Below are 15775 nucleotides of genomic sequence, written 5' to 3'. Positions count from 1 at the left end.
AGACCTCACACCATTCCCCCCCCCCGCCCCCGCCCACACCGCTTCCTCTTTCGGTCTGGACATCTGGGCCTACAGTCACCGTGACCTCTACGGAGCATGACTTGGCATTTCTCTCTGTTTCTCCCCCTCAGCAAGGTGTCGCACCGTCTCCTTCCATAACTCTTCAACTTTAAGAAGTTCAAATGCCAGGCGAATGTGACCTTCGGAGGCTGCATTGACCCACGGGACTTTCTGTTTCTTGTGCCCACACTGTGTTCTGCGACGAAGGTGTTCCCGAGGTCTCGTTGGCAGATGTGTCGGTAGGCACTGAATTCTCTTTACAGGTGAGGCCTCCGAAGCTCACATAACTCCTGGCTGGGAAATCTCCCTTGACTAAGCATCAGAAGACTCATGTCTCCTTAAATTTGCTCCTGGAGTGGACAAACGCGCTTTACCTGGTTTGGAAGTTTCACACTCATGCCCAAGTTTCTGACTCAAAACACCCATGTGTGCACCCAATGGGGAGACGCCTCACTAATTCAATGTCTTACTTGAATTCAATTAACTCAAGAGGAAAGCACCATGTTAACCTACGTTTCAAGCACTTTATTATCATTTATGCAATTTTCCATCTAATGCCAACTGTTTTCCTTCCATTCATAATTTATTCAGATAAAATATATCTCCATCACATGTTTTTAAAACTACACATTGACCTTTCTCTTCAGTTCAAAGACTAGACTCTGTCCACGAAAAGGGTCAGTTAATACTGGTGATTGAATGAATAATCCATAAACCGATTATTTCACAGGGAGGCTGATGCGGCCAGCAAAGCCAGGTCCAGATGCAGAGGCCAGAATGAAACAGGGTGTCATGGAGCCAGGAGCTCCGAGGGCAAATGCTTCTTGAGCTTCTCCTAAGGGCCTAGAGTAAGGATGAAGCAGGGAAGAAAACAGACCCAGTTGAGCCAGGGGGAGCCGAGGTTCTGGATGACAGCGACTCAGGCTGGGGAAGCAGGAGAGAGGCCTCCTCTGTGACGGGTCAGGTTTGTCATCCACAAGCCGTGGCTTCGTCTCCGGGTCTCAGGCTGCTACTGGAGTTTCACTGTTGCTCAGCAAAGGGAAGGAAAAGGGAAACTGGGGCAGGGCCTTTGCCTTTCAAATAGCCAGGCAATTGCATTACTCGTGCCACTCGCGTCCCCTCCGCCAGACCCCACCGTAGAGTTGAGGATGTATTCTGTTGCCTGGAAACGGGGTTCCTAGTTAAAAATGGGGGGGCTGACAAATACTGTTTATTAAAAAGAGCCAGGAAGTGACAGACACTAAGCCACAGTCAGTCATCTGCACCCATTTGCGGGGCCTTAGGCCCTGTGGCCTGAACGAGAGACATTGAGTGTGGACAACTTGCCGCCCCAGCTACTCCCACCAGCTCCACGCCCACCCTCCCAGGAGGCTTCACTTCCTCACACGCCAAGTGGAGAAGCCGAGTTACTGCTCTGGGTCTGTAATCTTTCATTATTCCACAATACATTATTACAGAAATGTCTGTTTGTTAATTTAATGTGGAAGTAGTTGACATGTGAATGGTCATGGGTGACACTTAAAAAACAACACATCTTTAAAAGAATCCAGTCTCACTGCACAGACCCAGGGACCCCTCCCCATGTTCTAGAAGCTGACAGCAGGAAGGACACCTCCGGCCACTTCCTTCCACCTCACCAGTCCAGAGCTGTCCCTGGAGAAGCTCTGAGTTCATTGACCCAGGGCCAAAGTCATTAACCCTGAGCAACCAAGAGTGATCTGAGACTGAGTGGCTCCCAAGGGGGCCTCTCTTCCTCCAGCGGTCAACTTGGATCTGATTACTCTGCCCAGTCAGGGAATTCCCTGGAAGGCAGCTTTGTGGAAACGGAACTGATTATTAAGTAGCCTTCACAAAGGGAGATTTGTTCTTGCACTGAAAGCTTGGGTTAGCCACCCAGTTCCTTCTCTCACCCTCCTCCAGTGTTCTTCCAGGGCACCGACTCTACTGGGAGGGAAGTGGTGCCTGCAGCACATTGTGTCTTCTGATTTCATTCTACTAATGAGAGCTGCACCCCTTTACTGTCGCTGGAGTGGTGGGCCCTGGTCACCAAGCAGGGCTTGGCTTCCTAATGCCAGGGGAAGTTGTTGAATTCATGGTGGGCCGAAGAATGACAATTACAAATGTTAAATCCTTAGATTTGGTGGAGAGGGGGGCCGTGGGGCATCATCTGTTGATACCATTTGTCTATATTGACCTTGGGATGGGAACCAGCTCTTAGTGAAAGGTCTCTGGAGGACACCTGGCCCAGTCTTCCCAGGTGGACTAGTCCTAACCATCTAAGGCCATTCAGACCTTGTGAGTGTGGCTGACTCTGCTGGTTGCCAAGAAGGCCATGCCTTACCCTCTTCTCCTTTACTCCCAGGGTCTCAGCTTGTCAAGGAATTTCCTCCGGAATAAAACAGGTTCCAACTTTTTAAAAAATTATAAAACTAACCTTAATAGAGCTCTTCCTATATCAAGCACTATTCTGAGATTTATACTTCCATCATCTTGCTTAATGCTCAAGATAACCCAGAGGTTGGCACTCTCATCATCCCCATTTCTCAGATAGAAAAACTGAACTCTGAGCTCTGTTCTAAGCACTTTCCATGTATCGGGTCCTGTGCTCCAGGTGGATCTGTGCATTCGTGAACCTGGGGCTGGTGAGCCTGAGGCAGGCACCATGCTTCATGTGCCATCCACCATGAACGGTGCACCATCTACTCCGGTTACTTCTGTTTCCAGAAGCAGCAGTGGTCACATCTCACAGTGACAAAGTGACAGCCAAGTAGCTTCAGGACAAGAATGATTTCTCTGCTGGTCAGTCTGTGGAGTAATTTTGGGTGTTGTTCTTGACAAAGAGGCTTCCAAACTTTTATTGTCCCCCTGGAGAACCTGTAACTCCCTAATGTGCTCTGGAAAATATATCTCCAGCTGGAGCTGTAAGGCCTCTGGACAATCAGTAGGGTCAGCCGCACTCTCTTGCAAGGTTTGAATGGGCTGTGAGATCACTGGCGGACACGTATGTGAAGTGCCTGGTACAATGCAGGTTAGTATTCTCCTCTCCGCAGGTCTGCATTTTGCATCAAGACTTCAAATGTTTCCCATTTATGTACCTTGTTAAGCATCACACATTTCACTGTGTCATCACACAGACTCCCGGGAGGTCTCAAGGTGAGTAGAACAAAGGCGTGTTACGTGATTCTCAAAGCTGAGGTTCTTAATAAAAAGCAAACAGCGCTATTCCTACAGTACTATTAACTACAGTCACTATGCTGTACAGGAGGTCTCCAGAACTTACTCACCTTATAACACAAAGTTTATGCCCTTTGGCCAGTATCTCCCCACTTCCCCCAAAGCCCTGGGAACCACCATTCTACTCTCTGTTACTATGAGTTTGACTCTTTTTAGATTTCACCTATAAGTGAGATCATGAGGTATTTGTAGAGGCAACTTTTTTAAAAAAATGATTCCACAAAGTCCTTTAGTATTCTTTTATTGTTTATATAATTCATTTATGTCTATTATAGATACATTCCAAACTGGAGATTCACAGATGTTAATAAACTTGCCTAATGGATCGCCTGCCTCTTGATTCCATGGTTTTCGCTACCTTGTGCTGCTTGCACTTCAATCAGAAGATGAGAATGGCAATGTGCACCTATGTGAATCAAGTTCAAGGGTAAATTCTTTGTTAGGGACAGTTCAAAACCTTCTGTGCTTTGTGAGTGTGAGCTGAGGGCCAGCTAACCACTGCCTCTCAGGGAGATGCCAGCACTGACTCCCTGATGGACCATTAAAAATATATATACATTGAAATGATAACTTTTAGTCATATCAATAATTAATTGCTTTGTTATTTTTTAAAAATCTGTAGAAAATATCTGGATTAACAATGTATTTATAAAATACCTTTTATAGTTATATCATACTCTAGGTTTACGTTAACATTTTATTTATACAATTTTAATTTGCCACACAGAACATTCATCTAGTGCATATAAGTTCTAGCCTTTTAAAAACCCACAAAAAAAGTATGGATTCTCCCTGAGATACTCAAGCCACAGTCTTAAGCATTGCTCTAGGGGGGAGTGGGATGCCAGGAAGTTAGTCGATGCCTCTCCTGCTGCGTCCCTTGTGTCCAGGACTGTGCAGACATGGGTAGAGCTTGTTTCCAACAAAAGCTAAAGGCACAGAAAGCTGTCAAGCCAAAGAAAGAATGTGTTTTGCCAAAATATTTGATATGTGAGCAGCTTTGTCTACCAGGTATATGAGAGACATGAATATGGCAAAAAAGAGGTTTCCACCAACAGGGACACAGGGATACAGAAAGGACCACTGAATACAGAATCGCTGTGGATGGAGAGACATGGGTTTTGTATCATGAAAGTGTGTATAGGTTCTATATGCACATGCATGTGTGTGTGTATCTTTTCAAGTATTCAGCCTAAAATGTCAGATCTGTATTTGAAAGTGTGCCTCAAAAATAAAGTCAAGCCCTAGTCAGTTTGGCTCAGTGGCTAGAGCATCAAACTGCAGACTGAAGGGTCCCGGGTTCGATTCTGATCAAGGGTACCTGACTGGGTTGCAGGCTCGATCCCTGGCCCTGGTCAGGGCGCATGCAGGAGGCAACCGATTGATGTGTCTCTCTCACATTCATGTCTCTCTCTCTCTCTGTCTCTCTCTCTCTCCCTCTCTCTCAGATAAGCAATGGGAAAAATATCCTCAGGTGAGAATTTAAAAAAATATTTTAAAGTAAAAAAATAAGTAAGGTCAAGAACCATTACAGAAGGAAAATGGCCTTTGGGAGTTAGAAAAGGGAAATTAGGTGCCAGCTCATTTCCACAGCCTCTGGGTAAGTGTGGTAGTGGGTGGACCTTGGGATGATAGGGGATTTTCTAGAGTGAACAAGAACGCAGTGTGGAGACAGGGGGTAGCTGGTTTCTGAGTCAACTAGGAGGTTTATGAGCAATCAGTAATCCAGTAGAGAGACACTGATAAGAAGAGGAATATGGAGGGTCTATTTATGTATGTAGTCAGAAAGGCCTCAGGGCTACAGGTGGCTGCATGGCCAATGGCAAAGATACCCACTTTGGAACTACAGATAGAGGAGGCGGGGGGGGGGCCCTCATGGTAATAAAGACACAGAGGTGGTGCAAGGAGGGAAGAGCACCCCAGCACCCAGCAACCTCCAGGGCTCCCGGGGCCCTCTGCAGCACACTGTGAAAAACCACGGGACCAGCCTCCCTTAGTCTCCACCGGCTCTGACTTGAACACTCCAATGAGTCTTCTTGGGACAAGCCTCCTGCAAACTGATTTCTACTAAAGAACAACATTTTTCTGACACAGGCACCTCCTTCCAGGGGCATCCTCGTGAACAAGAAAGATACACCCAGAGAGTCTAGAAAGCAGCAAGCAAGCCCAACAACAAGGCAGGCATTGTCCTGCGGGGAAACAGCCAGGTCACCCAGTGGATTGGCAGGGGCCTGTTGCTGAAGACGCTGTGCAGGTGGAGTTCCCTGAAACTTGGGGCAAGTCTGAATCTTAATCAGCCCTGGTCCCAAGCACCCAGCCTCATGTCCAGTCAAGAGTAAATCCCATGGGGAGAAGGGGCTAGTGAAGAATCCATGACTGACCACCATGGCTGTAGCTACGAGGGCTCCTAAAGGAAACTGGATTGCCAGCCAGGGGCAACCAGAAAGGGGTCAACCTTGGTTCGGTACTTGCTTACTTACAAGGCACTGTGGCTTGTAATTTCTGTCATCGTCTTTGGTTCTCACCACACTTTAATGGGGGGTAAATTTATAATCCTTATTTGAGTGACCAGGACGCTGAAGTTCAGAGAGGTTAAGTGTTTTATTCAAGATCACAGAGTGATGCCAAAATATGAACCCAGAAATGCCTGACTCCCAAATGTATGCTGATTTCAACAAACCAAGTGGGTTCCCTCAAGGAGTCTCAAATTAGTTTGATAATTTTTCATTCAAACATCTATGTTTTCATTCAAACATCTATGTTTTAAAAAAAAACCTGGGAAATATCCAGATGTTTGAAAATTAAGCAACACATTTCTAAATAACAATCAAATTAGGAAATATATTTTAAGTAAATGATAATGAAAGGAGAGATAGCAAAACTTAAAAGCTGCAGCTAAAGCCCTACTCACAGGAGAAATTATAGTACCAAATATATGTATAAAAAAATGAGCTTAAAAAAATCAGTGATCTAAACTTCCATTGCAGAAAGCTGATTTTATAAATCCAAAGAAATTATAAGGAATTTCTATATATCTAATAATAAAGATAAGAACAAAAAACACATAGACTTAAAAAGAAAGAGAAAATCAACAAAGATAAAGGTTGGTTCTTTGAGAGAGTAATAAAAGTGATAATTCTGACCAAGACAAAGAAAGAGAAATGAACAAAGTGAACTGCCGGTACCAGGAAAAATACGTATTTTGACTGCCTCCTACAGATGTGAGACAATGAGCATGAACAGCAGGAGGGGGAGGAAGAAGATAAAAAAAAAAAAAAAAGTATCTATTTTGAGCCCAGCCGGGTGTGGCTCAGCTGAGCATCAACCTAGGATCCAGGAGATCGGGGTTCGATTCCCGGTCAGGGCACATGCCCGGGTTGCGGGCTCGGTCCCCAGTCGGAGGCATGCAGGAGGCAGCCAGCCAATGACTCTCCCATCATTGACATTTCTATCTCTCTCTCCCTCTCCTTTCCTCTCTCTGAAATCAATAAAGACATTAAAAAAAATTTTTTAAAAAGAACATTGTTAAAAGTATCTATTTTGAAACTATCCAGAAAAATCACATTCTCGATTCTATTGTATTCAAGTTAATCCAACATGCATTTGTTTGAAGAGAGCATAAGGCACTATCAGTTTGGGATTATAGGTCTAGAAAGATAAAGTGCATGTACTTTGGAGTCACACAGAGCTCACTTCAAATTCAGCCTCTACCTCGAACTCAATGAATGACTTTGGGTGAATTATATTAACCTCTCTTCCATTTTCTTCTCTAACAAATACCAACCTCATAGAGCTGTTAGAAGGGTTAGAGGTAAAGAACCAAGCACATGGGTAGCTTACATCCTGCAGAATATTTTCGCCAACATGACCCATAACTATGACCCAAACCCATGATAGTTTATTAGTAAAAAGGGTACAATAATATATCCTGAGACAAGGCCACTCATTTGGAAATGTAAAGTGCTCTGAAAAGCTTGGGTATCTAACTTTCCTTACTTGCCTGTTTCAGTTAGAGAGGTTTGGTGTAGTCATTCTTCAATAGAAAGGATGTTGCCAACATATAAACATCATATGAAAATTAAAATAACAATGTAAATTTTTCATTTTAATTTTATATAATAATTCATCTTTTCTTGAATATTAATATATCAACATAAAAATAAAAACTATGCCTATAGCACAAGTTATTTTAAGACTTTGGGGGGAAAGGCTTCATCTCTGGTGTTGACATGATGACAGAAGATCCCCGAAATCTTCAGCTTTCCACCACGGTGTTTCCTGAGTCATGCACAGTCACATACGAAGATCTCAAAGATCTGAAACCACCATGCCTACGGCTCATATTACAGAGCTGCAAGACGGATGCTCAGGATTTTTTGCACACTGAAGAAGATGGATAGGCCTATGACAAGAAAGCAAAAAAGGAAATCTTGAGGCAGTTCAATACATCTATTGTTCAATTCATCAAGGGAAGAAGACCCTTCATTAGCAACAAAAGTATGGGTTGAGCACTTAGCATCCAGACAAGCTCCTCTCCCGCAGTGACAACATGGAGAAAGGTCAAGTCCAGGAGTGAATGACTTAAAGTGGGGCCCAGCTGAGTTTCATTTCACTTGTAAAGTCATAAAAATAAATACTGAGAAGGGATGTTTGATGCTGAAAACAAATGTCTGGCTCCAACATGGCACAGATGTGGGCCATGAGTGTCAGCTGATGAGCAAGAAACAGCAGAAGCAGCAGCCTGTTTTCTTCAGAGGGTCCCTGGCTGTGAACACCTCTGGGGGAGGCTGGTGGGGGGAGGCGGAGGAAGAGAGGTCACCATAGGTCACCATCCCAGATCTCCATCCAGGCCCCAGGGAAAATGCCCGCAGATGGCAAGATGGCTATTTCTTCTTCAAGAACAAATCAATTACCTGTAGTCATCCTGGCAGGAAAATGGAATACTCTTGTTGTTTAAAATCCATTTCAGATCATCAATGCTGTGTCCCAAGCACTTGTGACTAGGAAAGAACAAAGAAAGTGTTAAAATAACAAGATCTTGCAAACATTCCCTGAGTCGGTTTCTTCTAGGTAGCAGGCCTTGCACAAAGCCCTGGCATATGGAGGTGAAGCTGAGGCTGCCTCTAACTGTTCACAGGTCAGCAGGGGAGCTGAAGGTGAGAACTAGGTAGATACCCAACATGGAGATAAAATTGAGAGGTTGTGGGGATGGGCTGAATGTACAGAAAGTCCTCATTCATTTCCTGAGCCAGTCTTTCCTCAAAGCATTCTCGAGACTGCGGATTCTTTTGCACAGTGATTCCTAAAGTAACCCTGAGAATATATGGGTACAAAGTAGTAACATATACCTGTGATTTCTTCCAATGTCATGCATGACCAAGGCTTGTAGTGTAGAAACATTCTTTGGATTCAAATTAGGGACTTCCACACTTAGAAAAATGCTAAGATATAAGAGAAAAGGAACACTGTTAACCCCAAACTAAATAGTTCAGGTACCCATAGCCCCTGGAAAGCCAGCAGGTGGGTCGCCATTGGTTGGAACCCACCCTCTGGAACTGAAGCCACCTTTACCCTTTCAGTGTGACCCTCAATGAGTAAGGCCCTCTCAATAAGATTCCTTATCTGGACCATGATGTTGATTCTTTAAGAACTTGGTTTTCCAAGAGTGGGCCTTAAACCAACAGAACGGCATCGCCTGGGAGCTAGTTGGAAGGACAGAACCTCAGTCCACCACCCCTGCTGAAGCAGACTCTGCAGCCATGCAATCCCCAGGCCATCCACCCGCTCAGGCACGTTGCAGCCGGGCTTTGAAAGACTGACGTCCTGCTCTAGCCCCACCCTCAACTCTTCCCCATGTCGCTGACGCCGGCCACTCCCACGGCAAGTACAGAGGACCCTCCTACCAGATTATAAAATTCTGAGACGTCAGCACTTTCATCCAAAGGCCCACAAGGTTGAGGTCAAAAGAAGAAGACAAAAGGACAAATGATTCTTCGTAGAATTAAATATGAAAACAGGAGACAGGGGAACTCATTGGGGGCACCTAGACTGCTCCCCCCTCTCAATCCAGCCTTACCCAGGGAAAGACTGGAGAACAAAGACTGGAAAGGTCACCCACGTGGTGAACACTAAGTACAGAGTCAGCAGAGGAGGAGGCATTGGGGTGTCCACGGCGTGGAGTCAATGAGAGAAGAGCTGGTTCTCAAGGGGCGCCCCCTCTGTCAGGCACAGAGCTCGGCCTTTTTCCTGCTTGTCTCAGCCCATCGTCACCTCACCACCACCTCTGCAGGTACCACCACAGGCTCCCAGGGGTGACGCGCCCTGCCTACAGTCCCGTACAGAACACGGGACGGCCTCTGGAGGCCCCGCTTTGAGCTAGACTGCGGACACCGCCTGCAAGGGGATAAGGCAAGTCAAGAGCACGGCGCAGCTCCCGATGTGCCCACTCGTAGCTGTGGTGCTGAGTGGGACTCAGGTGTCGACGGAGGACAGAGGCGCGGGGCAGATCTGCGTGGATGGGGAGGGTTTAGCGAGGCAGAGGGAGGGAGGGGGCTGGTCATATGGGGAACAGCGTGAACCAAGGAAGGAAATGGGCAGCGTGGAGCGTAAAGGAAGACAGAGCTGAGGAAATTCCACCAGGCCTCAGAGTCCAGAGGGGGAGCTGCACACAGCACAAGGACCATTAGGCCCTTTAGAGGATTATGCGCAGCAGAAAAAGAGACAAAAACATTCACTTAGAAAGACAAATCTCTCCATTGAATACAGTTTTACCTTTTTTGGCCCAAATCTTCAGGAGTGACCTTAAACATCAGGAGCATATTTTGCTACAGGGGAAATATCTACTACGGGGCTGAGCTAACCCTTGCAAACACAATGCAGAGAAATAAGGGCCTGTGTTCTTTTCCATCACCACTTATCCCCCCATCCCCTCTTCCACCTCTTCTCTCCCCCTCGCCCCAGTACCTGTTTTTATCAAAGGTGTTATTGTGGGACCCGTTGAGCACCGCCTGGACCACACCACAGGCATTTTCTGCAAACTTTAAAAGAAAAGAAAGCCCACAATTCCTCAGCATGTAGATTGAGTCAGCATACCCCAGCAGCTGCACCCAACACAGCTCTTAGCATTTGTGCTTATGCGGAAAATAACCTGTATGTTCCCAGCTCAGTATTACTAGGTCTATGGACTTTCATCCCAAACCACTGGAGGGATTATGCTTCACATGAGCTCTGGCAGCGGTTTCTCTGATCTGTGTTTGCACAGTGAGGTTCAACATCACTGTCACTAAATTGGTGGCTCAGAAGTCAGAAGTTCAGCTGAGTAAGAGGAACATTGCTGCAGGAGGAAGATAAAGGAGCTTTCTTGGTGCCACAAACTGTAGACATTGAGCCTTTCATTTAGGGAGCAGACCAGACCATCCAGGGGTAAGGAAACGGAACAATGAGACAGGTGGCACTGAGGCTTGCCCAGGGACAAAGAGAGGTGGGGAATGAATGAATATTCAGAAAGGCCTCGGGGTAGGAGAAGAGTGGTGTGTGGGGCCACCTTCAGGGGAGTCTGAAGCTGGATAGGGAATTTTGTTCATGGAGGACCACGAAGGTTTCCCAAGAAATCTGGCCTCGCCCTGCCAGTATTGCTCAGTGGTTGAACATCCAGCGATGATCCAGGAGATCTTGGTTCGATCCCCAGCAGGGGCCTACAGGATGCAGCTGATCAATGACTCTCTCATCATTGAGATTTCTGTGTCTCTCTCCCTTCCTTTCTCTGAAATTAATACAGACATATTAAAAAAAGAAAAGAAAAGAAAGCTGGCCTTTAGTCTGCAGGTGATAAAACACCCTGAGCCACTTGAAACAGAATTGTGAAAATCCACTGTGGCTTCTGTCCTGCAGAGGGGCAGAGGGCAGAGGGTAGGGGGTCAAGCACTGACCCCACAATGCTAGGTAATCCTCAAAGCCCCGTGAAGTAAGTGTGGGTCCCTTTACCCCAAGGCCACATGGAACTGAGAAAGTGGGATGGGGATTCAAACCCCAAAGGCACTGCCTCTACTGTCAGAAAAAGAAAGGACCTAGTCTGGTAAAAGAAGGCTGTCTACCTACATCCATGAGCTCGCATTTGGCCAAGATAAAGGTGCACCCAGGGAGCTCCCAGTGGGAGGGTGCACCGTCCGTCACCATCACCTCTGTGCTCCTAGCTCCAAGGACAGCGCGGGGAACACTAACAGGTGCTTGTCAGTTATAACATGAGACTTGGCTTTACAAGTTTTTAGCAACAGCACTGCCCCAAAACATATCATAGAGGGACCAAATAGACACTGTTCTCAGAAAAAGCAAGAAACCCTTCTCAAAAAACAAACAACGAAAGCCTGTAAGGTGCCTCTGATTTTTCACAGCACATAGTGGGTACTCAACAAATATTTGTTAAAAGAATGCATTCTTCGTGAGCGGGATAGCGGTATCTTGTTTCAACATTGTGGTAACCTGAGACAGGCCTGAGTTTTATCCTCAGTTGAAGGTCAGATGGGTGGTAAAGGATCTTTCCAAGTAGAAACAGTCTTCCTGCTTCAAATCCCAGGCTACCTCCTTTCTCTACCAGGGTTTACCTGAATCTCCTTACAGTGGGTTGGGCTCTGTCTCCTAACCAGCCCGTTGACCTTGGATGAGTCTCTTATCCTCTGAGTCTTCATTTCCTCACCAGAACCTTCCCTCAGCACCCACTGTGAGGATTACATGGGGCGACATAGGTAAGGCGCCTGGCCCAGGGATTGTCACAAATAGGCACCTCACAGATGTGAGTTTCCACTGGCCCCAGCTCCTCAGTGTCTGAATTGAATTTTGGAGAATTACAAGTAGTGTAGCTTTACTTTCTCCCTCTTTCTCTTTCCTTCACATCTTCCTTCCTTTCTTTCCCTTTTCTCCCTAGTCCACTTGCGTGAGAAGGAGTGACTTACACAAAAAAGAAATATGCACAAAGGCAGCTCAGCGCGAAGTGAGAAATATAGAGAGAAGGGGGCGGGGAAGATGGTGACTGTTTCCCAGCCCCGATTCCGGACCTGCAGTGAGACAGTGGGATTAACTCCCAGACCTGCCCCTCACCGTGGACCTTCAGCAGAGGCTTTCCTACTATTTGGGCATCTTAAATTGGTGTGATGCTCATGGTTCCTACTTCAGAGGGTTCGTGTGAGGATGAAAGGTTTTAATCCAGGTGAAGCCCAAGGACCGCGCCTGGCACACAGGGCGTGGCCTGCACTTGCGGATTATTAAGACTGTTCCAGGAACCTAGGACTGGCCAATACCTGGGCCAGAGGATTAAACCGAGCAGGAGATTCCTGGCAGCCGAAGCCCAAACAATGGGCAAGAGCAAGGACTCTTCCATGGGGCCCATGGGCCCTCCACGCAAGCCCTAAAATTATCTGTGAAAATCTAGAATGTACTCAGGAACCTTTTCCTCAGGAAAGAATCCAAAACTTCTGTTTCTAAAAGGATCTGTGATCCCAAAAGAATTCAAACCAACCACTGACTAGATGACCTCTCCATTCCGTGGTTTCCCCAATTCTAGAATTTCACTTTTGGTACCTACCCTCTTGGACACTGTCTTCCAGAACACATACATAGTGTTGTTTGTGCATTCATACGTCCAGTCGGGGCAAGACTGACTGTTTATTTCTGAAAGACAGAGTTTGTAGAAAATAATTGCAGTGGAAAGTCAAGGTGTCATTAAGCTCCATCCCTCCCTGGCTGTGGAGTCAAAGCAGAGCCACTATCCAAGGGGCTCTGGCGAGGTGGAGGGTGGAGAATGGACTCAATTTAACTGCGTGCCCCTGACTCCCATCCGAGTCCTTACCCTCCCCTTCAAATCCCAGACAGGAACACGGTGACCAGCTTTGAGTCTGCATTCTGGGAAACTGCAGAAAGCTCGTCTGACAGGCAAGCTCCCAACATCATGCAGGGAAATCACAGATAGAAGTGGGCCTTGGGCCATTCTCCCTGACCACTCCTCTGCCTCCTGCTGACTCTCTCCTTTGACAGCTCTCTGCCCCCACATGCTAGGCCCACACCCTAGGCTCAGACAGCCTGGACTTTCTACACTGTCCCCACTGAGAAAGCTCAGGCCTCGAACCAAACTCAGGCACCAAACTCAGGGATGAATTCAGTTCCTACGTCTCTTCTCCTGAGGATGCCTGCCTTAATGCATAAACACTTTTTAGTTATTTCTGACACAGAATTGACAAATAAGACTGTAAGATATTTAAAGTGTACAATGTGATGATTTGATACACATCTGTACACTGGGCAGAGATTTCCCCATGTGGAGTTAACACAGCCATCAACTCCCATATTTATCTTTGCAGGTGTGTCTGTGAGAGAACATAGGCCCTCCTCTCTTGGAAAATTTCAATTACGCTTCTACAGTGTTACCAACGATCGTCACCATGCTCTACACTAGATCCTCGGATGTTCCTCGTCTTAGAAGTGGAAGTTTGTCCCCTTTTACCAGCCTGTCCATACTACCCCACTCCCTGCCCCTGGCAACCACTTCTCTACTCTGTTTCTATGAGTTCCTGTTTTTAATTTCTTGTTTTAGATTCCACACATATAAAGCGACACCATGCAGCATTCGTCTTTCTCTGTCTGGCTTATTTCACTTAGCCCAATGCCCTCCAGATTCATCTGCACTGTTGAAAATGGCCAGATTTCCCTACTTGAGGCTGAATAATGGGCCGTTTTATAGAAATACATGTGCCACGTTTTCTTTACCCACTGCCTTTGATGGCACAGACACTGGAGAGTTAAGTCCCGGGGATAGAGGGATGAATTAGACAGAAGCCCTGCCTCCAGAGACCACTCCATCCAGCATAATGGAATAAATCACAGAAAGGTCAACCTGGGTGGGAGGTGGTGTGCAGCACCGTTGGGGAAGGCTGATGTTGAACTTGATTTTGCAGGATGAGTAAGAGTCTTCAGACAGAGGAGGGAGAGGGAGGTATTCCGTGCAGAGAACATGTGCAAAGGCAGGTGAGAAGCAGCCTCGTGGGCTTAGACTAGGACCACCAGAGCAGAAGGCAGGAGAACGGGAATGCTGGAAGCTGAGGCATCTGAGAGACAGGGCCCAGCCATGCTAAGGAATTGGGGCCTTATCTCAGAGGCAAAAGATAGCTGTGGAATTTAGGTTTTTGGTTAGAGACAAGCCCACGGTGGTGGCCATGGAAGCTGACCTACAGGGCTGAGGAGTGGGCAGTAAGAGTGTTAGAACTGTCCCAGCAAGCACTACGTTAGTGTGCTGGACTCGGGGGGTGGTGACGGGTAGGAAAGGAGGGATGAACACACCAGCTGGTCTAAAGAACACCGCTGTCCATCAGGCTGAGCTGTCATTTGGGGCATAGATGGCATCAGGGTGGGCCCTGGGGCTCCGTCCCCCACCTCGATCTTTCAGGGCCCCTAGCAGAGCTCAGGGCTCTCACCCCACACACACATCCCTAGAGGATCCCACATGGCCCCGATCCTCACCAGAGGAGCCTGCGTCTCCGCACCAGGTGAGGTCATCAGCAATGTAGCCCATCAGCGTGTCCTCCAGCATGAACAGCTCCGGGTAGGCATGACTATACAGTTTTGTCAGCTCTTCTGATTTGCTCCAAAGGATACTCTGAGGAAGAACAAACACAAACTATTGTTGAGATCCTTTCAGCAAGCCAAACCCACAAATCCACATCTTTTTAAATGATAGACAAATACAGAAAATATCAGAGTGAGTCACATACAGCCTGGTAAATGTTGTTCAGTGTGTTGCTGCTGTGCGTGGGGGGGGGGATGTTCTATGTCACAATGTAAGTGAGCTTATTATTCTGGGTTGCAGTAAAAACAGAAAAATGTCTGAAAGCCGCTGATCAAAATCTTACACAAAACAGGCTAGGAACACTTTTGGAGGGGGCATTAAGCAGTTACAAAACCTTAAAGTTTTCTGCAAAACAATGTTATCTCCCTGCTGCTTTGGGGGAGAAGTGCTCTTTGTTTTTCAAAGGGCTCCATTCCCTGCTTCTTTTCCCAATTCTCCCCTTCTGAAAGAAGGAAGGAAAGAAAGAAAGAAAGAAAGAAAGAAAGAAAGAAAGAAAGAAAGAAAGGAAGGAAGGAAGGAAGGAAGGAAGGAAGGAAGGAAGGAAGGAAGGAAGGAAGGAAGGAAGGAAGAAAGAAAGAAAGAAAGAAAGAAAGAAAGAAAGAAAGAAAGAAAGAAAGAAAGAAAGAAGAGAGAGAGAGAGAGGAAGGAAGGAAGGAAGGAAGGAAGGAAGGAAGGAAGGAAGGAAGGAAGGAAGGAAGGAAGGAAGGAAGGGAGGGAGGGAGGGAAGGAGGGAGGGAGGGAGGGAGGGAGGGAGGGAGGGAGGGAGGGAGGGAGGGAGGGAGGGAGGGAGGGAGGGAGGAAAAGGAAAAAGCAAATGCAAGATTTTTTCAGGGTCTCTTGTAAAGGTAAAGCAATGAAATTTCCGAGAGC

The 15775-nt window shown here is 46.6% G+C and overlaps 1 protein-coding gene across 4 annotated transcripts in view; it reads right to left on the bottom strand.

Moving 5' to 3' along the window:
* Positions 1–3546: 3546 nt before the first annotated feature.
* LOC308560667 (ADP-ribosyl cyclase/cyclic ADP-ribose hydrolase 1-like) overlaps positions 3547–15775 on the bottom strand; it is a 31249-nt gene continuing 19020 nt past the window's right edge. For 3 of the 4 annotated variants that reach the window (XM_081144820.1, XM_081144819.1, XM_081144822.1), the window contains 6 exons: positions 14800–14935; positions 12872–12957; positions 10258–10331; positions 8643–8735; positions 8208–8294; positions 3547–7696 (listed from right to left, as the gene is read on the bottom strand). In XM_081144820.1, coding sequence (XP_081000946.1) covers positions 7633–7696; positions 8208–8294; positions 8643–8735; positions 10258–10331; positions 12872–12957; positions 14800–14935 — 540 coding nt within the window. In that variant the 3' untranslated portion in view covers positions 3547–7632. The other variant, XM_081144821.1, reaches the window with a different exon arrangement.

The sequence above is a fragment of the Miniopterus schreibersii genome (assembly GCF_964146895.1).
Source record: "Miniopterus schreibersii genome assembly, chromosome: 1".
Classification (NCBI taxonomy): Eukaryota; Metazoa; Chordata; class Mammalia; order Chiroptera; family Miniopteridae; genus Miniopterus; species Miniopterus schreibersii.
The sequence above is the reverse complement of the archived record's forward strand: the minus strand, read 5'-3'. Positions and strand labels throughout refer to the sequence as shown.